Raw genomic sequence first — 27,351 nt, 5'->3', positions numbered from 1 at the left:
TGACAGGTGATCTTTCCCCTGCACTGTGTGAGGTTGGGAAAATATTTTATGCTTTGGAGTCCGATGACCCAGGCTTAAACTTGCCAATTTTCCTGCCAGCAGTGTGACTTTGAATATGTTGCTAACTGCTCTGAATCTCAGTTTTCTTCATTTGTAAAGAAAGAAAAATAATTCTACCTTGTGAGACTGTTGTGAAAATTCCATTTGGTAAGGAAGCAAAGCAACCAGCTTAACGCCTGGCACACAATAGGTACTCAATATACTTTCCCTGCAGTGAAAGATGAAATGATGAATGAAGGTAACTGTTAAATGACACCATGCCTCCTTGGTTTACTTTAATTCCCAAAATGATCTCCTGTGAAAGAGAGAGAGAGTGTGTGTATGTTAATGCATCTGTGCATATGCACACCTGTGTGCATGTCTTGGTGTACACCACGAGCACCTGTGCACATCTCTTAAGGCACTGAAGTTGTTCTCTATGTTCCTAGGCTTTGTGGAACCAGACATAGTGATCAAACATGGAGGATATTTCTACTGCAGATAACTAGAAACTGGATAATGGCGATAAAGCTAATCCAACCGGATGGATCCTAGCTCTGTGACATGGCTGACTTCCAGAAGCACAGGCTTTTTTGTTCTCAAATATCAGGATGATACCTGGAGTTCTGAGTCTGATGACCTGGAATATTTGGGGTAATTCCCTTTAGAAGGCACAGCTATGGACTCACACAAAATTGCTTTCATTTTTGAGTATAGTTTATTTACAGTTATTTATTCTTTCTTGAAAAACTTTTAGCATCGCCTTGATTAAAATAAGTTCATAAAATAATCTTCACCGTATTTGTTACATATGGCACGGAATAATTTAGCACTTTATAAATATGTCTCATTGATGTGTCTCATTGATGCACAAATGGGAGAAGCACCCTTTTCTAAAAGCAGTACAGTGACTTAGTTCAATTTGGCTACGGTAGCACTCTAAAAAATTACCATGAGATGGCGCTGTGGCCAAGTAGATGAAGTACGCTTTAAACTGAGTTTTCCCTAATTAGGGCAGTTAATTGCTTTTTTTTTTTTTTTTTAAATATAGAGGAATCTATCATTCAACTTAAAGTAGAGCAAGGTTTGTTACTCTGTTTTGATAGTATTGATTAAAAGTGAGTCCTTTAATCATAGATCCATAAATCATTTGACAACTGTGTTTCACTTAGGTGTGAGTCTGTTTAAAAAGCCAGAGTAGTCAGAAAATTGCCAAACTAAACAAAGGGCCCAAAGGTGCCATTTTATTTAGGATCAAGAAACTATATATGTGGACCATTGTGTTCACCATCCTCATAGACTTGTCTTAAAGTTCTTCCACAAAATTAGATTAACTTCCAGTTTATTTAAAGAGCTGATATTTTTGTTACACTTTAATCTGCTTTGCAGCAATGGAAGGTCATAGAAATATTAGAACATGAATTCACATTTAAATAAACATGATACAAACATGCACACGTGTGTATATACTGAGTGTTTTCATTGACTTGCTTTTCCTCCATATAAATATATAAATATTGAATAAAGTGCATGAGAACATGTCTGTACATATATACAGCTACACATTTGCCTATACAGTATACACTTAAATACTTATGGAATAAAAAAACACATATACATTTGTAATATATAGGTAGTCAAAAGACATCTATCAGGCAACATTGATGTTCATTCTGATCAAGATTGAGTATATGGGGGTAGAATCTGTAATATTTTCCCTAATATAAAATGAAATGTGCAGTGTTATAAGTGAAGGCAAAATACATTAGAGCAGAGACATTTTAACATTTATATTTTTATCAGTTAGTATGGTATAATCATAAGGAGTAGTTCAGTTCAAAAGCAACCTTGGTACTAGCAGCATCTTACACATTCTATCTTCGAAATAGTGAACTATCTTTCAACATATCTATGAGGACATAATTAGAATTTATGCATTTCCAAATTACACAGTGACACTTCCCACATTCTTTAGTTTTCAAATCTGTAGCTTTTTCCAAAGGTTTAGGGCAGAAACTTTTCTCATTCAATAGAAATGCTTCAGCATTGTAATCACATATCTAACACTGATTCCAATAACAACATGTAATTTAACCTTGAGTGTTACAATATCAAAGTGGATTAGCTGTTGTTAATCTCTTTTTCTCTTTAGTAACAATTTCAACGAAATATTATAATATCTGCTTTTCTATTAGGGCGCCCAGTGCCAATGAGTAATACTGAAATGAGTGAGTTTTTGGAGAAATAGAATAAAAATTTTGCTCAAAACTGTGGTCGTTATGAATCGGTTTGAGATTGAGGTGTATATTTCTAAATTAATTGCAATGTTAAGCCTCAAGTGATATTTTCCCCCTCCTTTGTTTATTTGTTGTTTGTTGGTAACCAATCAAGAAAACTTATTTTGAAAACTACTCTCACTGTTGAAACAAACTTGTTTCTGAACCAGGTAAGAAGGAAATAAGTTGAAAGGATTCTAAAAATAAGTCTGTTTATCTTTTTTGACTAAGACCATTTCAGTTTAGTCTTTTGTTTTTTGTTTTTTGTTTTGTGATAGTTGTCTCGCTCTGTTGCCCAGGAGGAAATGGCAGTGATGTGAACTTGGCTCACTGCAGCCTTGAGCGCCTGGCCTCAAGTGATCCTTGTGTCTCAGACTCCCGTGTAGCTTGGACCACAGTTGTGTGCCACCAGGATCAGCTACTTTTTTTTTTTTTTTTTTTTGTAGAGACAGGGAGGTCTCACTTTTTTACCCAGGTTGGTCTTGAACTCTTGGCCTAAGTGATCCTCCCATCTCAGTCTCCTGAAGTGCTAGGATTACATGCATGAGCCACCGTGCCTGGCCGAGCCATTTTGCTTAAAGGCAAGAATTTTGTTTTAATTATTTTTATATTTCTCATATCTAGAAATTTGCTTCACACATAAAGGTACACTCAATAGATGATTGTGGAACCAAGCGGAATGGTTTTAATAAGTAGTATAAACCAATGGATCTGAAAGCATCAATTTACCTGACGAATGTCCTAGGAAAGTCACCTGCTTTTTATGGAGATGTCCCGGGACTCTATCACTGTCAGTAGCCAGAAACCTGAGTTCATCCTCAATCCTGACACAGTTACATCGATATACTGTTTACTGCTCAAAAGAGTGCATGCATGATGCAGTCATTTCACAGCAAGTTACCAAATACCTCTATGGTGCTGTTTTAGAGAAGCAATTGCTAGAAACACATTTGGTAATGTTAAATCATCCTTTTGCTAGTTTACCTAGAAGAACAAATATCAAACAAGACCACATTAGAAATTCAGAGTAAAGCACAAGAAGTAGAAGAGAAAGCAGCAATAGTTATTGAATAACATTTGAAATATTTTTCACTTCTGAGAATTAACTTGAAATGCAGCAGCCTTGTGAATATTTCAAAATGGTATCTATGAAAAAGCAGGAATGAAAAATGTTGTCAAGTATTTCATTTAATTATCTTAGCAATACAGATTTTGTAACACTGACCTTAGTGTCTTTTTTTTCTCCTTTCAAAATATATACCATACTAAGTTTTAAAGAGATTTTTTTAAGAGACCATTATGTTCAATAAAATTTTCACTATTTATAGCTATTTTTATTTACAGCAATAGGTAACCAACTCTATCCCATGCCATCAAGGAACAGCATAGCAGCAAGGTTTCCACTTGAAAATAGAAGTTAATTTAGATTTACTTAGGGCTTCATAATTATACAATAAAAGTGAATCAGTTTAAAGACATCATTTACAATGTTATAAATAAGTATCAGAAAGCTCACAGCTGAAATGCTGTCAGAACATTTTCCAAGCACACATTTTGTAGCATTGAACCCCACTTTTCATTGACAGAATAAAATGAGGCATACAGATATGATCATTGGTTCCACTAGACTGGTCTAATTTTTTCCAATCTCTTATTTTTTTTTCCAGATAGATGAAAACTTGCTCAGTGTGCCCTCCACAGTTACCATGGCAACTGGCCTGTCACACACAGCTCACCTTTTCATTCACTCCGTCGCTATTGTTTTTAGAAGCATCTTCAGAATGCTGCTTTCCTAGAGCAACCATTGAGCAGTCATTATCTGTTGTCTTGGCATCTTGCTTTGAATTCTTTTTTTGTCCCATTTGAAGTTGGCTAGACTTGTAGGCCAAAGCCGGTATAGTGTTCACTAAAATTAACTGCAATGGTTTTTTGTTTTCCTTGTACTGACACTGAATATACCGTGAAAAGGCTGACCTATAAGTCTTGTTGAACAGTGTGTAGACTAGTGGGTTGACTGCTGAAGAGAGATAACCGATCCAAACAAACACATTGAGCAGGGCCCCAATGACATCCTCATTGCAGGACTCTTTGCAGATGACGGCCATGATGTTCGTGATGAAGAAAGGGCACCACATCACCACAAACAGGAAGAAGACGATACCCAGCACCTTGCATGCCTTTTGCTCATTGCTGATGGACTGCATAGTCCTTCTGCCTGTGTAGGACCCTGGCTCCCTGTGGATCGACCGCTGGAACAGCTTTTCTGAAGACAAAGAACTCTGAGGGAGGAAGCTGAAAGAAGCTAATTTGGCCCGTGTGCCGAGATCACTTACACACAAAGTAGCTTCTTTCTGGAGTGACTTGATAGTTAGAAAGTAGGTGATCACCATGATGGTTAAGGGAATGAAAAATGACACAAAAGAGCCGATCAAGACAAAGTTATCATCGGCGAGTAAGCAACTCCCCTCCTTAAAGACCTTCGAATCATCCTGTAGCCCAAAGACTGGTATTGGCATGGATATACCTGCAGGTGGACAGAAAATGAAACATGATTATTAAGGAGTTGAGTATATGAAGGCAAGAGCATCACCACTTAATGTTGGCTATTGAAAAGATTTTATATCAACATTGTTTAAAAGCTTAGCATACTTGGAGAATTTAAAATTCCTTTGGACTTACTTATGTGTTTTGTAAATATATATTATGTAGTTCCTTATATGTTATATTGCCCCATATAGCTAATCCTTTACTTACAAAGAACTATAATCTAGCTTTAATTTTTTATGCCATATTTTTCTGATTATAATATTATACTTATTAATTGAAGAAACACACGGAGAGGTAAATAACTAAAAAATGTCCAATAACGTCACCATCTAGAGATAGCCACAATTAACAACTGATGCTGTTCATTTTATTTATATATTTATTTATTTTTGTCTATGAAAATCTAGAATATAGATTTGTTTCTTTTTTTGATGCTGTTCGTTTTAGATACACACACACACACTCTTACCATGTGCACACATTTTAGAACAGAATTGAGGTTCTTTTTCACAAACAGTTCTGTATCTTTTTAAAAAATCTAATAATATGTCACAAGCATGGCTTATATATAAAAATAACTATAAAATTATAAATATAGTATCTTTTCTCTCTAGACAATTTGGGAGGTACAAAAATATAACAATGAATAAAGAAAAATAATATGTATTCTCACCAACCAGGGGCAAACGTAATTTACATTTGTATCATTTCTTCTTCCACTTACATGTACATATAAATGTGTATATGCAGTACTTTATATGCAGTACTTTGTATCTTATATATTTTAGATCTTCCTATTCCATTTAACATTATAAATCATGATAATTGCACATAAAATATTTTTGAGAAATACAATTTTCTAATATTAATTTAAAATAACTAATCAATTTTAATTCTTTTTAAAAAAGCTTTTATTATGGAAAAATTTTTAACATACACACAACTAACAAACCAAAAACCAAACCCAGTAGAGTGAACTCATCACCCGGCTTCAAAGATATTCAGCTCAAGCCCAACCTTGTTTCATCCATACGTCCTCTGGCTGCCATCCCTCCCATGTTATTATGAACCAAATCCTAGACATCATGTCATTCAATCTGAAAATATTTATTATGTAGATCTAAAAGCTGTGCACTCTTAGACAAACCTAATATTTTCACAATACCATTCCCACTCCTAAATAGAAGTTTAATATTTCCTTAATATTAAATGTAGAGTTAGTGTTCAAATTTCCAATTGTCCCATAAAAGTTGTATGTTTTTAGTAGTAAAGCAGTTATAAGGGTGGACTACAAAAAGCAAGACAGCCATAGACTTTTTATTGACAAATATAAGAGGTAGGTACAGGATGAGATAATACAGGGGAACATGGGCCTATATGGTCCATTGCTCCATCACCCAGAGTTGGGGGATCTGTAAAGCTCCCTCAGGCACAGAGATTAGGCAGAGGAGGAAGCAAAAGTGGATAAAGGCAACCCCCACTGGCCTTTAATCATGCTCCATGCCCCACATGATGATAGGACCTTTTTAAAGGAAGATTCGACTGGCCATGTTGTGTAGTTTCACCACCCAACCCCCACCATGGACAACCTCTCTGCTCCTGGGGAAATAGGTGTATCTTTCTCTGCTGGCCTGGATGGTTGGTCCAAGGCAATCATGAGATGGCTTATTCTCTCTGCCATAAAGGTAGAATCAGGATGACAAAAAAGAGAGGAAACATGAATCAAGTACTCTGTATAACTTAGTTTAAGATTGTTTCTTTCGTGAAATGGTAGATATTGCAGGGACAGCCTGGGATAAAAAGTCAGAAAAAAAGTTCCCTTCTAACTCCTGCCCATATTTTCAGCACTCTCAGAACTATAGAATAACGAGTGTCCTGGTTACTGCTTCTGACCATCTTTAGGGTCTAATACGTGGTCTCATACCAGCCAAGAACACTGGTTTATTCCAGAGTTGAGGGCCACTACCTCACTCTTGCCATCCATCTGGAAAAAGGTTTTTGGAGAATCTCTAATCTAACTTCTGCATTAGAATTCCGCTTCATCCAAGCACAGACATGACTGTCCTAACCTCATGTTACCTCACATAGGCCATTGCAACCAGGAGAGAACACTGAGTTGACGTAATATTCAACACAAATCTTTCTTAGTGACATTTGCCATTATCTTCAAAGACTTAATTGACAATATTTGTCACTTGCCTATGCAAGCCCATCCAGGATTCTTGGAAGGTGGAGATAAATGACATCAGAGCTGTTCATAAGGACACTTATTATGGCTAATGACTCTTCATTTCCTCCATCCCTCTCTGTTCCTGACCCATTGTTTGCAACGTTCAAGAAGAGATTGATGAGCTGTGTTTCCAAGGGGGAACATCCTCTGAGACCTTGGATATTGACCAGTTTTGCTTATCCTTCAGAAAACTCTTGATTGTAAAAGTAAGGGCGTGATTTCTAAGAAGAGTGTTTTTCTCCCAGTGTTTGACCCTAGATCTGTGAAATATATTTCCTGTACTCATGTACAAGCTCTTGTTAGACAGCATAGTTGCTCATTGATTAGAAAGGATGCTTTGTTCATCCATTTGAGACATCCCTGTATTTGAGTCTTGACTGTGACTCTGGGCTCCCGAATTGTCTTCTTCATTCCTATAGTCCCCACTTCATCTATTGTGGGAGGCTAGCACCAACATACCTTCATGCATTTGGTGAGGATAAAATGGATCAAATTTGCAGAGCGCCTAGCACAGCACCCAGTCCACAGTAATGTTCTACCAGTGGTCAATAAACATGAGAGTAGCTTTCTCTGCAGAATTATTTATATTAAATATATCAACATTATTTTATTCTAATTCATTTTGCTTAGATTGTATATACTAGATTTTATATAGCACATCTTTTTAAACCAAAAGAGGCTAAAAAGGGTTTTGGCTACTGGCCATAGAGTTAACACTGATGTAATTATTAGCTTCTGCCAGGGTGATGCAGGGTCTTAATCAATTTTAATTTTGTACAGCTAGAACTGTTGATTACTTCTCAAATGTGATGAATTACAGCATTACTATTAGCCATGATACACATAAACAAGATATCAACCATCCAAAAAAGGTGTGTGATTTTGTTATTAAACTCTTGGGTGTTCCTTATTCTTTAATTATTTGGAATAGTGTCTTGGGTTGGACACACACACACACACACACACACACACACACACACACACACACACCATTCCAGAATAGCCCAGTTTCTGAGAGGGGTGATGGAGTAATCTGAACTGAAATAGATAATCCCTCTCTCTTTTTTTTTTTTTTTTTTTTTTTTCAGAGTCTCGCACTGTCTAGTGGCTGGATCTCAGCTCACTGCAAGCTCTGCCTCCCCGGGTTTACACCATTCTCCTGCCTCAGCCTCCCGACAGTAGCTGGGACTACAGGTGCCCGCCACCTCGCCCGGCGCCCGGCTAGTTTTTTTGTATTTTTTAGTAGAGACGGGGTTTCACCGTGTTAGCCAAGATGGTCTCGATCTCCTGACCTTGTGATCCACCCGTCTTGGCCTCCCAAAGTGCTGGGATTACAGGCTTGAGCCACCGCACCTGGCCAATAATCCCTCTCTTAAATGCCTGGGATAAGAAGCCACTCTACAAGAGGATGTGGTAAGAGCTTACAGGCAGAGGTGTTCTGTCTGGAAGGGGGACACTAATTTGGAGGTGGAGAATCCAGCTGATCAGTTATTTAAATGGCCTATTCATCTTTACATATAACGAAAACATCCTGAATACTATTGTATACCATTCTTTTTCCATGCCTCACTCATAGTAACTGGTCAGCAAGGGTTGTAGAAAGAATAACCAGAAAGTTAAAGTAATACTCTATAAAGAGAAGAAGAAACTTTATGTCAAAAAACTAGAACACATAGATAGGCTTTGTTGGTACAATAAGCAGCTCAAAAGCATGTGCCTCTACCAAGAGAGATGAAGACATGGGCTGATCTCCAATATTGTGGTCACAGCCATCTCTGGGGCATTAATTATCTGGCTGCTTTGTTTGATAATAGCTGTTTTTGGAGACCTGACATCTCCTCTCACTTGAAATTTCTGCATATAAAGCATTTTCCGTTATGAACAAAACAGACAGTAACTTGAATTACGTGACTCTGCATTTTGTTTAATATATTTTTCTGAAGAGTGGAAAACAGCTGTCAAAATTCAATATCAGTATTGGATCCTCTGTGTAGCATTTTATTTATTTCCACTGAAACTCAGACAATAAAATGAATGGGAAACCTTGACACCCAAGAACACAAAAGCTTTGGTTGGTGTCTTTCTTTCAGCATAGCTCTGCTTACTTCCTGCACATAAACTTTGCACCTCTAGTTAACATCTTACCACAGGCTGCATAAATAACTCACTTTGAACTGCCGGCTGTGAAGGACTGGCTTTATTCTTAATCTTGGACTTTTTCTGAGACAGTGTACATTTCTTGGGAAATAAGAAGATTGCCTTCCTAGCTAACCATCCTCTTGTAGGGAACAGGACAGTGGCAGTCCCTAGGGCCCTCAGCTGGAAAGGAGGTGGAGGGCGCAAGTTATTTTGGGGCTCTTGTGAAAAAGATTGAAATTTGGGTTCATAGGTTTCTGTTCCCCTAAACTGCTACCTTTTCTTTGAATTTTAATGCATGCTGTATTTTTCAAGTTGTAAGAACGAATTTACTAGTAGTTTGACAGAAAACACCCCCTGTAAACACTGCAGGATAATCCTTACATTAGAGGGAAAGAAAAATTGAATATATAGGGCAACTGCCAATGGGGCTCACTATCCTTCTGATACGGAGTTGCTAAATTCCTTCTAATCTGTGTATGGTGTGTTGACAAGGCAGATGCACATAAAAATGAGAGCTACACAAATGTGTCAGTTACCCAAAAACTGTATGTGTCTTTTTCTCAGATTAATTCTGAGTAGCTCTGATAATAAATCGCAACTTTTCAAGGTATTTTCACACAGATTCATTCACTCTAAATTGACTTTTACAGAATTGTTAAAACATTACCCACACCTTCTTATGGGGCAGATGAAAATGTCACTTTACAGATATGAAAACTTGGGCCTACCAAGCTTAAGTAATTTAGGTAGAATCACACAGAAAGTTAGGGGCCAAATCAAGACCTCTGCTTAGGGTTCTTCATTCTTACGGTGGATTTGTTCCTTTGAAGGTAGTTTCAAAAGTCTATGACTACCTCCGAGGTTTTTAACATTAGCTTCAGGAAGTCTATGATAGTCCTAAAATCTGAAACACTTGTATATATGTATATTTCCGTGCAGATAGATAGATCTTTCCTTAGACGAAGCTCTAGCCCCTAATATGACTAATAAGCACTCAATTACACCAATCGATATGGTTTTGTTCTGTGTCCCCACCCAAAGCTCATCTTGAATTGTAATCCTCATAATCCTCACACGTCGGGACAGGGACCTGGTGGGAGGTGACTGGATCATGAGGAGGTTCCCCCATGCTGTTCTCGTGATAGTGAGAGTTCTCACCAGATGGATCTGATGATTTTGTAAGTGTTTGACAGTGCCTTCTTCCCACGCTCTCTCTCCTGCCACCATGTAAGACTCACCTGCTTCCCTTTCTGGCATGATTGTAAGTTTCCTGAGGCCTCTCCAGCCATGTGGAACTGTGAGTCAATTAAACCTCTTTCCTTTATAAATTACCCAGTCTTGGGCATTTGTTTATAGCAGTGTGAGAACAGACTAATACGCCGATGTTGCATGTACAGCACAAACTCTCTCTCTCTCCACCCGCCACCAGTAATTGGTTGTACGACACTTAAGAACCCATCCACATCTCTCTTGTCTCAGGGAAGATTGATTTTCATCTACCATTTCCCTCTCGGACAATACGTTACAAAACCCAAAGAGAGTCTGGACCATATAATGTAATTTGAATAAATTACCAGAGCCTTGTTTTGTTGTTGGAATCATAAGTAATAGGGCAACTTCTGATGATGACTATGTTAGTCAGCTTGATTTCATCATTCTACATTGTAGGCATTGATCAAAATATCACATTTGTACATCATTAATGATACAGTTATGATTTATAAATCAAAAATAGTATTAATAATAAAAACAAAGCTTTTCAATGCCACAGAAAGTTGGGGGCAAAATCAAGACCTGCCTCTTTCTTTTTTAATGAGTGGATATTACACTATCTACCCACGGCAGTTGCTCTTTTTCTAGGCTGCACATCTAGCAACATGCTCATGAGTAAAGATTTATTTAGGAAAAAACTCATCTCTGTCCTACATTATTAGGCCCCATCTTAAAAGTATTGTATCCTTTCTCCCATTTGTATCAAGGGGACAGATTTTGGAGTGATTCTCTCTGAAAGCTTGGAGAATGAGTCTTACATGTGACATGTCTCATTTCAGAGACTCTGGTCTAGAAGGTGTGGGGAAAAACAGTCATGGTGTCTGGAAAGTTAGGTTGCAGCAGGTGCGCACACAATCCAGACCCACAGCAGTCAGTTCTCTTTCCTCCAGCTTTGCTTGTATGCAGCATCCCAAAGCACCTTGTCCATCATATTACACAAGAGCCTACAGTGTCCCTAATGCTCGAGCAATTACCAGCTATGCAGCCCACGCTACAGGGTCTTTGTAATCTGATTTAACATAATTATTTGACTTTCTCAATAGTCATATGGTGTTCTCTCTCTGTCGCTCTCTTCTTTATGTTATGTCTTCAACTATTCGGGAGGATATTACCCATAGCAAGATTTTTCAACCAGTCACAGAGTGTGATTTGTGGAGCCCCCAAGTCCTGCCTCCCCTCACGTGTGTCTCAGTAGCTTGCTTGGTATACAGTAGTCCCCCCTTATCCTTACTTTCCCTTTCCATGGCTTCAGTTACCCAGTCAACCACAGTCTAAAAATATTAAATGGAAAATGCCAGAAATAAACAATTCATAAGTTTTACATTGTGAACTGTTCTAGTAGCATGATGAAATCTTGTGTTGTACTACTCCACCCCACCTGGGACGTAAGCCATTCCTTGGTCCAGTGGATCCATGCTGCAGATGCACTGTGCCCATGAGACACTTAGTAGCCATCTCAGCATATCAACTATTCTGGGATCACAATGCTTGTGTTCAAGAAACCCTTACTTTACCTAAGAATGGCCCCAAAGTGCAAGAGTAGTGAGGTTGGCGTATTGTTATAATTGTTCTATTTTATTATTAATGATTGTTAGTCTCTTACTGTGTCTAATCTATAACTTAAACTCTACCATAGGTATGTACACATAGAAAAAAAATAGTATATATAGGGTTCAGCACAATCCACAGTGTCTGGCATCCACTAGGGGTCTTGGAAGGTAAGCCCCAAGGATAAGGGGAAACTATGGTACTGCAGTGTCTCTCTTAGAGTGAGAGGTCCCATTCTGTGTACCTATAATTCCTTGGAGGGTTGACTATTAACCTAAGGTCATGGTGCAGCAGCACAGAGACGCATAGCAGGGAGGACTCCTGAGGGCATAGGCCTTGGAAAGGAAGGTTGCTGTAGGAGGGAAGACATACAAGATTGCTCAGGGATGCAGGTCTGAGGGAGGTATGGTGGCTGTGCCATACTGGGCTATTCCTAAGAGCCCAGAGCACCATCGGGAAGGGGCAACGTAAACAGCTACTGAGAGGTACAGAGACTCACTTTTCATTTTTGCCCTGGACTGATTTTGATACCTTTCCTTTCCCTGAAATGCTATACCAGTGAGTAGGGGCTCCAGGATTTCTACGTAGCAGGGGCTTAGGAGTGGACGCTGGAGGACATGGGCAAATGAGGCAACCTGCCTTGAGGCTACATTTGCATAGAAAACACATTATTGTACTTTAACTGTACCATTATTTGCGACTGCTTTGGGAATCTGAAGATGGAGATTGTGTTTCCAAACCACACCCTACAATTTTTTTCAAAACATATCTCAAGGCACATCCCTTGTAGGAAACCTTCCCCAAATTAATTCTTTCTACAATAAGAACTATTTTTCTTTCTCTATATTCCTTCAACACCTCCATAAATAAATTATACTGTGCTAGTTCACACTTTCAATATCTTAGAATTTTTCTCTAGACATGTCATTATATTCATGAGATGACAATCTCATTAATAGCAGGGATATCTTTTCCTTTCTGTATTGTAAGACATTCCAGCATCTAATGTGCTTCTCCTTATACTGGGAGCTTAGTAAATGCTTGTGGGATTGATGGGTAAACAAATGAGAGAGAGGAAAAAAAAGAGTTGGGAATTATAATACATTTTATAGACACAGCTTGAAATTACTGAATAATTTCATAATGCTTCCCTTCATTTTTGTTGGGAAAACACAGTAATGAGGCTGTCAATTAGCCACATGGGGTGGAAAAATGGAAAATGGGTATTTGTATGATACATAATTTGTATACTCTTTTGAGGGAGCCACATACAGGAATAACCAGCACATGAGCTGACCACCTTAACAGCTAAAATCACAAGGGAAAAGATCGTTGTAGAACATGGTGCCTAGTGAGAATCAGGAGACCCGGGTTTATTCCTGTCTGTTCTGACTCATATCCTGGATCTGGGCCCGTTATTTTTCACAAAGTGTCTTTCAGGTAAATGAAACAAGTATGTATCAGCAAACTGGAGCATGAATATACTGGGAAAATCACAGAATTTGGAATCACAAGACACAGGTTTGCCTCCAGACTCTGTTAATCAGTAGCTGGGTGACCTTAGGCTGCTTAACTTTCAAGCTTCCATCTGTAAAGCAGAGATAATATAAAGAGGGCTCCTCTAATTTGCATGCAAGGCTTTGGTGAAAAAGCAGTGAGGTAATGAGTCTGAATCATTTTGTAAAGTTTTAAGATTTATTTAGACGAAAGTGATTATAATTTACTTAGCACTATGTGAGACTCTGGGTAATGCAAAAGACCTTTGAGATATTTCATGATGTCTAAGATTTTTTTTTAAGCTTTTTATTATGGAAAATTTTAAACTCATGAAACTAGAGAAAACGGTACTGTGAACCCTGTGTACACATCACCCAAGTTCAATACAATCATGATGTCTGAGATCTTATAGGGAAAACAAAATATACACAATTGATTTAGGAAGGCAGCAGTGCAGGACAGAATGAGATCAAGAGGCAAAATAGATGACATCGATAAATTCCTATGTTATGTCAGAGTGCAAGGCTAATGCATTGTGGGTTGGCATCTCTGGGAAAGGCACAGGAGCTGAGCTGGGCCTGTGAATGAATAGAATCTGGACAGGGATCAAGCAAGGAGACAGGAGTGATCTCTGTATCCTGGGCCAAGGTGCGCCTGGACTTGCTGGGGCTGAGGCAGTCTGTTATCTGGTATACAACTGTGAACTCAGGAGCAAGTGCACACATTGCTTATCACTTACCAGAAGCATCGAGCAGCTCCTCTATCTGTGATAGCGATCGGTTTTGTTCCTTCATCCATCAATCAAGTAGTAATTGAGCCTACACTGAGCTAGGTACTTGAGGAATTAGAGAGGGAGAAGGTGGTTGAGTCTATAATCAGTTACTTTACAATCTAATACCTTCACTACCATTCATTAATTCATCACTCCAAAAAACAAAAAAACAAAAAAACAAAAAAAAAAAGGCTAGGGAGGCAGACGATACAGAGGTATAAGGAGAAAACTAGGATCTTATAGGGAAATATACCTGCTTCTGCTTCAGTCTGTTGTGAAGTTACATAGCATGTATCCTCTGGAAAACTCCCTACCCTCTTAAAAGGGTGACTGGCCGAGGCGGGTGGATCATGAGGTCAGGAGATCAAGACCATCGTGGCTAACATGGTGAAACCCCGTCTCTACTAAAAATACAAAAAACTAGCCGGGCGTGGTGGTGGGTGCCTGTAGCGCCAGCTACTCGGAGGCTGAGGTGGGAGAATGGCATGAACCTGGGAGGCGGAGCTTGCAGTGAGCCGAGATCGCGCCACTGCACCCCAGCCTGGGCGACACAGAGAGACTCCGTCTCAAAAAAAAGGGTGACTGGGAGAAAGGAAAATAACATCATATCATAGTCATGCACCCATAAAAATGTTTCAGTCAACATCAGATTGCACACACAACAGTGGTCCCATAAGATCAGAATAAGATTATAACACTGTATTTTTACTATACCTTTTCTGATACATTTAGATACACAACTACCATTGTGTTGTAATTGTCTGTGGGGTTCAGTGCAGTAATAACTCTGTACAGATTTGTAGACTAGGAGCACTAGGCTGTCCCACACAGCCTACGGGGGGAGCAGGCTATACCATCTTGGTTTGTGCAAGTATACTCTGTGAGGTTCACACAAGGATAAAACTGCCTAATGATCCATCTTTCAGAACATGTCCCCTTCATTAAGCGATGCATGACTATATTTTGAAAACAGTATTGACCCCCTGGACATCCTGAAAGGATCTTAGGAATCCCCGGGAACCTGCAGAATATGTTTGGAACGTCACTGATATAGGAGAAAAAAGTTATTAGTTTGCAGTGGGAAAGCCCAAATTTAGATCCTCTCTGGTTTTAAGCAAGTCATTTAATCTGAGTTTTTTTCCCCCCATAAAATGGGGATTAACACTGTACCCTTCAAGAGATGATCATGAGAAATATAAATGAATATTACTACCCTTATATAGTAAATATAAAATAAATACTACATAGTAAATATAGTATTGTCTAACAGCTGGCAATTATAGAGAAGAATGTTCTACAGCCGTCCTTAATGCCCAGAGTTCTTCATTCTGTCTAAAAATCTCTGCTGTAGCTGAAACCTCCAACCACTCTTGTTTGGTGCGAACAGAAATGAAAACCAGTTTAATATTGTCTTTATATTTAGTTTAAAAATCTGGGCATTGCTTGCTACTGCACATAGGTCTCTGTTAATATGGAACCAGTTCATCACCCAAGATAGGGATCCTGCAGAGCAAGAATGTTTCACAGAATGGCTGATAATGGTCTCCTCAGTGAAAACTGAATGACCTCCTCTGTGGATGGTGACAATGAAGTCAAGTGCCAAGGGTGCTGAGTAATGAGTGTGCAATGTCATATTGCCTTAAAAGTCCACATTGGGATTTGCAGAACAAGGACTAAAGAGAGACGTCCACTGTGTACTTTCTCTGTGGGAACAAGGGTGGTCATATGAAATCTGGGACTTTTTTTTCCACAGGTGTTGTGTTAATATGGAATCAGTTCTTTGCACAGAGGTCTGTGTTAATATGGAATCAATGCCTCACCCAAGACAACAGAAGGACCTGCCACAGTGTCACTAGTGTCACTTCTGTACTGGGAATTCAGTCATGCAAGCCCTGGAAACTTGATACCTCAGCTGTGCTGGCAAAAATGGGGGTGGCTGGCTCCTCCTGTTTGTTCATTTTGCTCTTTTCCAAATTGCAGTTTTGGCAGCATGCTGCTCTTTGGTGGAACTGAGGCTCTAAGCCAATGTCCTAGCTACAAAGAAGGGTGGGAATTTGGGTTTTGATTCTTGGGAATTTCCCAAAATATTGAAACGCTAGTTGAAAGAAATGTGGCAGGCACCCACTTCACTTGACCTACGACATGATTTGTAGCTGCTGTAATTGGGGCAGTGAGCAGGGGTGCCTCTTTCAAAGATGGTTCTGCTAGGATTCCTACCCTTTTTCGATTTCCCACTTTTCCCCCATGATCTTCCTCTCTTTTTCTGGCATCTCTGCAATCAACATATGTTCAAGTGTTTAACAGTTAAAAATGAATCCATCTGAAAATATAAACTATGTACCGATAGTTATCATCTCAAATGCTTACAGGGCCGGTGTAGCAATGTAACTGAGCTACGTTTGGCAGAGAAGATGGTAGGAGGAGTGCTGCTTGGTAAACTGGATAGTGTCTGAGGGCAATCAAGTTCAATACCATAAAAAACAAAACACATTGTGCAAGCCAAACAAAACAGATCTGTGGGCTAGACACATTTTTCATTATTCAATTAGCTTGGCACAGGTTTAGAGCTTTAACAACTTTCTTTTGGGTTCTTCTTTATTCCTATCTCTTATGGACTTCTCATCTTGGCCTTGCTCTTATGGTCACTGGTCATGTCCTGATCAACTGACACTATTTGTACCACAAGGCCCAAACAACTTTTTGTTTTGGTCCTAAATCCTGAGATTAGGCAGGATCTTTCTTAGTTTGGGTTTCAGATGCATGCCTCTGGGATTCAGATAAAAATTGTTATCATGCAGATAGATAAGTGCCCCTGGGCACTATTTGGGGCACAGAAAGTCCCTAACTAGCAACTTCTTCTCGTAACCCAAGCTAAACTTCTTTATCTCCCTTTTGTCTTACCCACCATTTCCTTGAGCTTCTAGTATTCTAGAAGCTTCTTCACAGTTTCACTTTTTATCACTCAACAGTCTGGTTGGCTGAGACCTCCAAACTTCCCATCCAGCTCAGGGAAGCCCAAGATGAAGAGCTTTTGGTTTTACTATCTTTCAGCGAGTGATATGAAAGCTGCTACTCTATGAGATTTCATTTACTCCATCTCCTAAAAAGTTGTACATACCCTGAAACATTAGTGATTTGGAGGGAGAAGTTTTTGTTTGGTTTGCAACATCAGAGAGGCATTTCTATGGTTTAATTTCTGCTTGTGAAGGCCCTGTCTTACCCAGTCCGAAGTATGCCTTTAGTTTGCAGAAAGATGCACTGAGTTCAGGTTAAAAGCAGCTTTAATCAAGAAGTTTATCTGGTTGTTTTCAAGGTCTTGTACAGATTTTTCTTGAAGAGATGAAATAGAGCTTAGCGATTATCTAAGGAAGCAGCTTTCTTTTACAGTTAATGATTCAAGGTAGGGCTGTTGAGCTCTCTGTGCAAGTTTAATGGGTAAAAAGTGGGGGAAAACCCCACATTTACAGGTGTCCACAATGTGACAGACACTCTGTAGGTCTTTACAGACGTCAGCACATTTCATCCTCACAAGGAACTCACAAGGAAGGAATTATTATTCCCATTTTACGGATGAAGAAAATTGGGACTCCAACATATTCTATAACTTGGTCTAGACCTTATACTTAATAAATGCACAAGCTAAGACTCGAATCTACATCTGATTTGTTTTCTTCTGTGCTTCAATTTTTTGTTAGAATCTGGACCTCATGAACCCTAATCTAGTGCTCTTTTCACGACATCGGAAGAGTTTAGTTAGCTTTTTCACTGCTTTCATTTTGTAGTTCATACTTTTTGGGTTTTAAGGATTAAGAGTGTTTACTTGTAAAGAACTTTGAGATGCATATGGAAATTACTGAGATCTGATATTACTTATACGTGGGAAGCAGGAATAGAAATGGGAGATAGGAAATGGAAAACAAACAAAACCTCCACCCCAAGGGCCAAGCATCGTCATAGTAACTAATGAACAACTGAGATATTTAGCTGCCTCCTTGGCCTCTCAACTTGGATGTCCCCAATGGGCATCCCTAAGCTTATGCGGTCACACTAGGACTCTGGGTTGCACTTGCTCACCCCCACCTTTCCTTATCCCAGTAAAAGGTCCTACCATCTATCCAGATATACAGCTTAAAAACTTAGGAGTCTCTTTCCGTTATCCTGCCTCTACAAAAGACTCACCAGCATTCTAGTAAGTCTACCTAATAATCTATCCTAATTTTACCTGCAAAATATACTTTTTGACCAAATCTGTCTACTTCTCTTTCTCAACTGCCATCTCTGTACTCTAAGCCGCTAGGACTCCTGCCTGAATTACCGCAAGACCTTCCCCATTGCCCTCGAGGGGCTCCCATCCTTACCTGTGTACCTCTGAGCCTGAGACTCTCAGAGACCCTGCACTGCACTTAGAATACCATCCAAACTCCTTACTTTGGCTACAGGCCCTCAGAGATGTGGCCCTGCTGACGTCTCCTTCCTCCCCTCCTCTCACTCCCTCCCTTTCTTACTAGGCTTGAGCTGGACTGGCTGCTTTCTGCTCCTTCAACCCTCTAAGCTGGTTACTCCATCAGGGCCTTGGGACTTGCTATTCCCACTGCCAGGCACACACCACTCTTTATTGATATTCCCATGGCTGGCTCCTTCTTAGTTGGCATCTGTGTAAATGCCCTCTCCCCAGTCAGCCTTCCTCACCCTGCCTGAGTCACTCTGTAGCGCATTTCTCTGATGTGTTTTTCTCCTTTAGCATTTGCCACTGTATGAGATTATTTTGTTGGTCTATTTATTTGCTTGTCATATCTCTCTCTTTACACGAATGTGAGCTCCATAAAACCAGATACTTTCCTAAGACAGTGCATGGCACATAGTATTTAAATATTAAACATGAAATAAGGATTTCTGGAATAAATGAATAAGCATATGCAGAGGCCTTTGGGAATACATGCAGTTCCCAAAAAGAAGAGGAGAGAACAATTATGACTACCTAGTAGACTTCCTCATTACCTTAGTTATCTGGGCAAGGGCAAGAAATTGCTCAAATCTCACAAATTTGGGAGACTAACAATTCTGACAAATTAGGGCTTTATAGAAGTTGAAGGTAAAGCTGGTTAATTTGAGGACTCTCCATAGACACAGCCCTTTCTCTAATATCCTAGTTAATAATAATCCTCCATCTTTACATCCTAACAGTGCATCAGGGAGGACTATGTCTTGGTTGTGGTAGTGAATAATAATGCTAAAAAATAACACAATCAAATACTTATATGGTGCTTACTGTGCTCCAGGCACTATCCCAAGTGCTTTATACAGATTGGCTCACTTACTCCTCACAGTTACCCTGTGAGTTTGTGCTATTATTATCACTGTTTGCTGATGAGAAAGTGGAAGCGCAGAGAGGTTAGGTAAGTTGCCAAATGTCACACAGTAAGTGGTGAAACTAGAATTTTGAGCCACAATCTGGCTCTGTATTCTGTATTTTTCTATGCTCTCTAGCCTCAGCACACTTTCACCATCAGGTATGCAGGCTTGGGGATCAAACTTCCTCACTTCAGAAAAGTTGCTGCTTGAAGAGTTGCTGCTTCATTGCTGCTCAAGGCTGGCTCTTAGATCTGGAGCCTGGAATTCATGCGGTGTCCTACCTATGAAATTTTTTTGTGGGGACAGGCCTCCTTTTATCTGTGCTTGTGTTGCAGGGGCTATAAGTTTCTCATTTAGAGCCATTTACATGCTATCCGTGGGAAGACTGGCTATGGCTTCCCCTAGGAGAGATATAAAAATGAAGAAGCTATAGAAACCATCTTTTAAGAACTTAATGCTAATGAGCAGTTATCTTTTACTGCAAGTCTTTAATGCAAAATGCCAAGATCAACATTTTTTAAAATTAAAATTTCCTATTCTATTTCTTACAATGCTTATTTTCTTTTCATGGTTTCCACCTAATTGGTGTCCCGTACCTGTGCTGATGTTGAATGTTCTTCCTCCAACTTAACCTATAGATGATTTCTGGGGTGGGGATGAGGATAGGGCAGAAACCCTTTGAAAAGGAGTGCAAAAGTTTATGTTCATGTGACTACATACATTTTTCAGGAAAGAGGTAATTCTCCCAATACTCTGCAACACAAAAAAGATTCTGAATCACGGAGCCTGGATGTACCAACACTACGTCTTGTGTGTATGTGTCTGGGTATGTGTGTGTTTCCTAGTAAAACCACAGTTTCATATCTTCATAGTTCAATTTCTTCTGCATAGTACTTTTCTAAGAATATGGCAGGAATTTCTAATTTTAAAAGACGTTAAGAAACAGAAGTCACAGTAAAAACTAATGTGCCAAATAGTTTATAAGAAAATGCAGGAAAAGGATAAAGAATGAGCTCCTTGATACATTGTATATTCTGGTTCAAACATAATACACGCACAGATGCATACAGCACAAAACACACAAACTTTAATATCCTGTGGAGAAGGTAATTTGCTGGGTTACATACATGCGTGTTAAATGGGAGCTTTATTAGAGTAAGTCAGACCGAAAGAACACTTTCGCACAGAATATCTGTATGATGGAAACAGGGATTTCTGAAAAACAGCTGCAGTTTTCCAGGTGACTTTACAAGGGCAGGATGGGCGTAGAGTAACTTGGAGAGACTCTCCTTTTAGAAACATTCTGGGCATGAAAGGCAGTTATGGATCCAGCCAAATAAGCTGCAAACTTCCGGATGATTTATTTACTGCTTTTCTACATTTTGTGATAGTAATAAGGAAGGTGTTAACTCTAGCCTGCTAAATGTTTGAACCTGATGCATTTTGTAATCAGCAGAATAATGGTCCCCAAAGATGCTTACGTCTAACTCCTGGAAGCTGTGAATATGTTGTGTTATATGGCAAGGATAAACTAAAGCTGCAGATGGGAATTAAAGATGCCAATCAGCTGAGCTGGAAATAATGCGCGTACCCTGGATTCTCCAGGTGAGCCCAATGTCTGGATTCTCCAGGTGAGCCCCATGTCTGGATTCTCCAGGTGAGCCCAATGTCTGGATTCTCCAGGTGAGCCCAATGTAACCACGGGTTTCCTTAAAAGTGGAAGAGGGAGGCAGGTGTGTTGGGTCAAAGTGATTCAATAAGAGCAGGATTCAGTTTGTACTGGCTGCCTTGGAAGATACAGGAAAAGGACCACGGGCCAAGGAGTGTAGGTGGCTTCTAGAAGCTGGAGGGGCCAGTGACATTTTATTCCCTTAGTGCCTCCAGAAAGAACACAGCCCTACTGACACCTTGGTTTTGGCCTGGTGAGACCAACTTTGGACTTTTCACTTCCCAAAACTGTAAGTAATAAATTTGTGTTGTTTTAAGCCAACAGCAGAGGTGTTGTTTCAGTTTGTAGTCATTGCTACAGCAGGACTAGGGAGCTGGTACGCATTGCCGGGACTCACTCCTGCTCTGGCACTTGGGTGGCACTGTAGGTGCCCATGTTCGTGGAGGTAGTGAGCAAAGGGGGGCTCTCTCGGCTGGACTGGCCATGTCTGCTTACACAGAGTGCTTCCCTCTTCCACTGCGGTAATAGCGTTGCCTTAGTCCCTGTGTGCTTGGAGTGATATTCTGTACAAAAATTCTTTGTCAAAGGGACAAACTTAATGAGCTATGATGCCATTCAGACTGATGTGTTAACTTTTAAGCTTTCCTGTGAGGAAGATAATTGTTCTGTGATATGAGGAGTGGCATTGCATGCAGTGTATTTCTTTATGTGCTATCAAAATGCAGTTCACAGCTGTAAACAGGTGGGGTGAAATTAGCACCAGACTGGGAGACAGAAGCCTGGATTTCTTTCGTTGGCCTGTTCACATACAAGCTATGGTTGTAATGAACTTTTTTTTCCCCCACAAACATTTTAAAATCACTTGATCATGCTCCTCAAAAAATTTTAACGTTTGGATTAAAACTGTTGAAACTGTAGATAATCTGGTGGAAAACGAACACCTTAGTTCTACAGTTAACAATGGTACGTTATCTCAATAATTTGAACACGTTATATGTTTTTTTTTTAATCTACTTAGGTCTTGCCTGTCCTATAATAGTTCCAGGGTTCTTTTTTTTTTTCCTATAAAGTTCCTGGTAATTCTTATTTGATTTTTCTTTTTCTCCTTAATATAGTGCATTGCTTCTGAATTGTTAGGTAAAAGTTGGTCTGCTTGTTGTCTTTACCTTAAAGAGATTGTGCTTCTCATATGCCTAGAAAGTTTTTCTTGTGACTTTATATCCCCCCCAGGGAATATAAGATGCCATGATTAATATCGTACACCAGGAGAAGGAGTTACAGCCTGTGCGCCTCCTGGTGATATTGATTAGGAAGAAGGGGAAGGTGGACCTTAAGGGCAGATGGCCTCCAGCATTGAAATGTGGGCTCCCAGATCCTCCATCTGCCCACATCTTGCTGGACACAACCATACTCATCTGCCTGGGCCCCTTCTCTGACTCCCAATCCCCTAACCATTGGGCTGGGAGGAGAAAGAGCTCCGAAGCAGCAGGTGCTCTCTTCCCTTGCTGTGTGCTCTCACGTGCCTAGGGTTGTTGGCAGCACACTGGAATCACCTGGGAGCCTTAAATACTGATGGTGGGTTGAATCCATAGAGATTCTGATTTTGTGCGTTCCAGGTGAGGCCAAGGGCATCAGGCTGTTTTAAAGCTCCCCAGCTGATTCTAATGTGCTGCTAAGGTTGCGATCCCCAGTCCCAGCCCTCTCCTGAAGCCACCCCACTGGCTGGAGAAGATACTAGGCTGACGTTGTTTTTTCTCTGCATTGCCATGGTCACTGGGTGGGCAGGTCCATGTCCAGGGTAGCGTGGACACTCTTCCAAGGCAGCTTCCAAGTTACACTGCCTGTGACTCTCAGCTCTCCTCCATCTAAAACATCTTAGTTTTACAGTTGTGCTTTTCGAATGCCTAGAAATTTCTGGGCTATATTTCTCTCCCATATATGGACTTCATGACCATCTATTTTCCCAGAGGCTTTTTGCAGTTTTTATGCTAGTTTTCGATTCACCAATCTTTTCCTTCTGTTAGGTTTCAAGAAAAAAGTCTACAGTTCCAGTTAGTCTACTTTTGTAACAGGACCTGACAACTCCACTCTACTTCCCATCCTAAAGACTACAGGAAAAACTAGCCCAAGTGACTGAGCCGGGGGGTCCCAGTCATCAGTAGCATGGGTATTTCGCTTTGGAATATTATCAAATAGTTGGGGTGGGCGGAGAAGGGGAGGACCAGCACAGTGGACTTAGTGTAAAGTCCAGGATTTGATTCTTAGCTAGGAAAACAAGTTTCCTCTCTGAGTTGTGAGGATTAAATGTGATAAAATGGAAGAAAGGCCAGGAGTGATGGGCTTTCAGGAGATGCCCACAGACATTAGCTGAATTTGAACATTTTCAACTTGAATGGGACAGAAACATTAACTGGTGTTGACAGGAGGATCAGCGATGTATCTAATAGGCAGCATTACACACAGCACAAGCTTAGGTGTTCCTCAGCTACCACACCTTAGTGCTTGCTCCTCTGTTAGGATTATCTATTAGACTTTGCTATTTACTTTTATTAGATTTTTATATTACAAGAGGGGCACATAATAAAGCTCATGCAATTTAGTTCATTTCAGACCTGGGCCAGCTTTAGGTGAAAGCTGCTGGAACTAATTTTTATGCCAGGACTTCAAATAGTGAAGTCTATATCAGAACAAACTATCATTATCCCCAGCTCTGGCTCTGATACCAGTTCTTTTGAGGCTGAAAGTTGCCCTGGGGTTGTAAGATCTTACATGACCAATAACAGAAGTCAGTAGAGACTCCTAGGCACAGAGATGTGATAACATATTTAACATTTTGATAGCATTCCAGACAGCAATAGAATTATACCTTTGGCCAGGAAATCACAGATCCCTACCCACCCTGTTATGGTGGAACTGTGCCCCCTCAAATGATCCCCGGTAGCTGTGAATGTGATCTTGTTTGGAAATAGATTCTTTAGTTGATGATCGGGTTAAGGTTAAGTAAGGTCATTAGGGTGGGCCCTAATCCACTATGACTGAGCTTATAAAAAGAGAAAAAATCTGGACACAGACGTGTACAACACTGGGATAATATGTGAAGATGAAGGCAGAGATTGGGAGATGGAATTACAGGAACACCAAAGATGACTAATGTCCCACCAAAACTAAGAAGAGGGCATGGAACAGCCTCTCCCTCACAGCTGTCAGAAGGAACCAATCCTGCTAATATCTTGATTCCCAGAATTCTGACTTCCAGAGCTGTGACACAAGAAATATGTCAGTTTAAGCCAATAAGTTTGAGGTACTTTGTTACAGTAGCCCTAGGAAACAGTACACCCCCGTTTCTCTCACTCTACCTTCCAGGAGAAGTGATACTATAGATGGCTCAAACTCAAGGGAACTCCTTAAGTTTTTCGGTGGAAACATGTGAAAAGGCTGATATGTAACTACTATGACCCTCAGAAGCGGCAGTTTCACAGGATGTAGTCCAATATATTTTCTGGTGGGTGGAGCTTTGTGTGAGACATAAATCAATCTCATTGGGTAGAATTTCCACTTTCCCAGTTCAGTGTGGGTGGATGGGGAAGGTGCTCCCAACTGGGAGGTATACAGGCTGCTTTTCTCATTGACTTTCCCTTATGCTTCTGGGACATTCTTCATTCTGTGTGGCCAGGGAGCATGTAAACTGGAGACAGAACCCAAAAGCTTTCCCTCCCTAAAAAGACCCGAGGTGGGATGGCCAGTAGGGAAGGTGAGGACCTTGCTACAAAAATTTCAGGACTGAGAAAAGGAAGTATTTCTCCCTCCAAAATTCAATCTAAAAATTAATATTTAACTTCAATATCTAAAATATAACATGTCCACTAGCCAGATCAGCTGATAGTAGAGTATATTAAGTTCATTTAATGTGGTGTATTATGTATAATATAAGATGTGGGTGGGGTCTCCAAAAGTAAGGGTGCCAAAGGTCTGAAACAGCTTTGGGCATTGGAGCAAATGGTCTTTCCTCTGGCTACCATTGTCTTGTACTTACACCTTCTTCCTGACTGGTGTGTTCTTTGACATTCCAAAATAGTAAGATTAGAGACCTAGTGTGGGTTTGGGACAGAACAGGTAGTAAAGCAATCCCTTACCCTGCTTCATCCCTGTTTATACATCGATCTTAGAAAAACAAGAGTGCTCTAGACAGTAGGTGAGAAGATTCAAGTACCTCTTCGTCCCTGACAATATGCTCTCGTATCTTTTGTAAGAGTACACAGTGTAAATTTCTAAAAATTCATTGCAATAAAAAGCAAAACAATCCCTCATAGATTTATAATCAAAGTAATGTACCACTTAGAAAAGATTTGAAATAAATGCAAATACCTAGTACAATGTTTTATCTTTTTAATGACACTTCAATAAAACTAATTACTTAACTTTTATTTTTCCAAGCAAAGCAAGTGGGAAGAAAAATGTAAAGTGTTTCTTCATACACTGCAAGTTTATGAAATTCAAGAGGTAGATAATACAGCAGGGTTTTGAAGAAGAGCCTTTTAAATGAATGTGAGGCTTGGCTATCCCCACACTTGGGATGTGGATCTTCTAAATGGATGTGAGTCTTGAGTATACCTTAGTTTGTGAAAGTGAAAGTCAGCAAATCCTTCCCCAGTAGGCTTTAACTCTCTTAGTTAAAAAAAAAAAAAAAATACAAAAAACCACTAGGCTGAATGGGCCATTTATATCATCTAGTATGATGACTCGTATGTATGTACTTCCATCCTGGGATGAAAGTCCTTAATGAAGGATTTGCAGATTAGGTTAAGAGGGTTATCATTATCTAATTACATAACAAATCCATTCATCTGGCAAATACTTAGTGAATGTCTACTAAGTGCCAGGCATAATGCTCAACAAACTTGTCCAAAACAGCCACATGATAGCAGGGGCATGATAACAGTCCCTGTTGTCATGGAGCTCAGTTGAGTAGGAGGTATCTATAATTTCATGTGAGGATGAGGGCAGTGCAAGGTGCTGGGGGGAGCACTAGCATCTTCATCCATTCAGGCTGCTAGAACGAACTGCCACAGCCTGGGTGGCTTGTAAACAATAGAAATTCATAGCTGGCTGGGCACGGTGGCTCACGACTGTAATCCCAGCACTTTGGGAGGCTGAGGTGGGTGGATCACGAGGTCAAGAGTTCGACATTATCCCGGCCAACTTGGTGAAACCCTATCTCTACTAAAAACACAAAAATTAGCTGGGGGTGGTGGCGGCGGTGCACCCCTGTAGTCCCAGCTACTCAGGAGGCTGAGGCAGAAGAATTGCTTGAACCTGGGAGGCAGAGGTTGCAGTGAGCTGAGATCACACCACTGCACTCCAGCCTGGTGACAGAGGGAGACTCCATCTTAAAAAAAAAAAGAAAAAATTTATTGCCCACAGTTCTCGAGGCTGGGATGCCCAAGATGAAAGCACCAGCAGATTCAGTGTCTAATGAGGGTTGGTTTGCCCGTTTCATAAATGGCACCTCCTCGCTGCATCCTCACAAGGTGGAAGGGCCAAGGCAGCTCTCTAGGGCCGCTTTGATAAAGGCTCTAATCTCATTCCTGAGAGCTCTGCCTTCATGACTTAACCACCTCTCAAAGCACTCACCTCCAAATAATCACACTGATGATTACATTTCTACCTGTGAATTTTGGGGAGACACATTCAGACCATAATAAGTAGGGAGGGGCATTTGACTTGAATTTGAGAACTGATCAAAAAGGCTTTCTGTAGAAAGTGATAGCTGAGGCCTCAAAAACACGAAGGGCTTATCCAGACAAATGAAATAAATGCCCTGGAGGCAAGAAAGCACAGCATATAAGAGCTGAAAGTAATTTGATAGGAGGTAAAGATCCTGCAGAGAGGAACCTGGAGAGGGAGGCAGCAGCCACATCTCAAAGGGCCTTGCAAGCCACATGGAGAAGATTTACCTCTTCCCTGAGGGCAATAAGAAGCTACTAAATAACTTTAAGCAGAGAATGGAAAT

General features: G+C 40.1%; 1 protein-coding gene and 1 long non-coding RNA gene across 3 annotated transcripts in view; one reads left to right on the top strand and one right to left on the bottom strand.

Annotated features, from left to right (window-relative positions):
- Positions 1–597: 597 nt before the first annotated feature.
- HTR2A (5-hydroxytryptamine (serotonin) receptor 2A, G protein-coupled) overlaps positions 598–27,351 on the bottom strand; it is a 64,091-nt gene continuing 37,337 nt past the window's right edge. For both annotated transcript variants that reach the window (XM_011939759.1, XM_011939767.1), the window contains one exon: positions 598–4,839. In XM_011939759.1, the coding sequence (XP_011795149.1) occupies positions 4,037–4,839 (803 nt within the window). In that variant the 3' untranslated portion in view covers positions 598–4,036. The remainder of the gene's footprint in view (positions 4,840–27,351) is intronic.
- Positions 21,545–25,715, top strand: LOC105510121. The gene is made up of 3 exons (XR_001001525.1): positions 21,545–21,630; positions 23,366–23,508; positions 25,508–25,715. It is a non-coding gene; the product is annotated as an uncharacterized LOC105510121 (long non-coding RNA).

Source organism: Colobus angolensis, unplaced genomic scaffold, assembly GCF_000951035.1.
Source record: "Colobus angolensis palliatus isolate OR3802 unplaced genomic scaffold, Cang.pa_1.0 Scaffold101, whole genome shotgun sequence".
NCBI lineage: Eukaryota > Metazoa > Chordata > Mammalia > Primates > Cercopithecidae > Colobus > Colobus angolensis.
The sequence above is the reverse complement of the archived record's forward strand: the minus strand, read 5'-3'. Positions and strand labels throughout refer to the sequence as shown.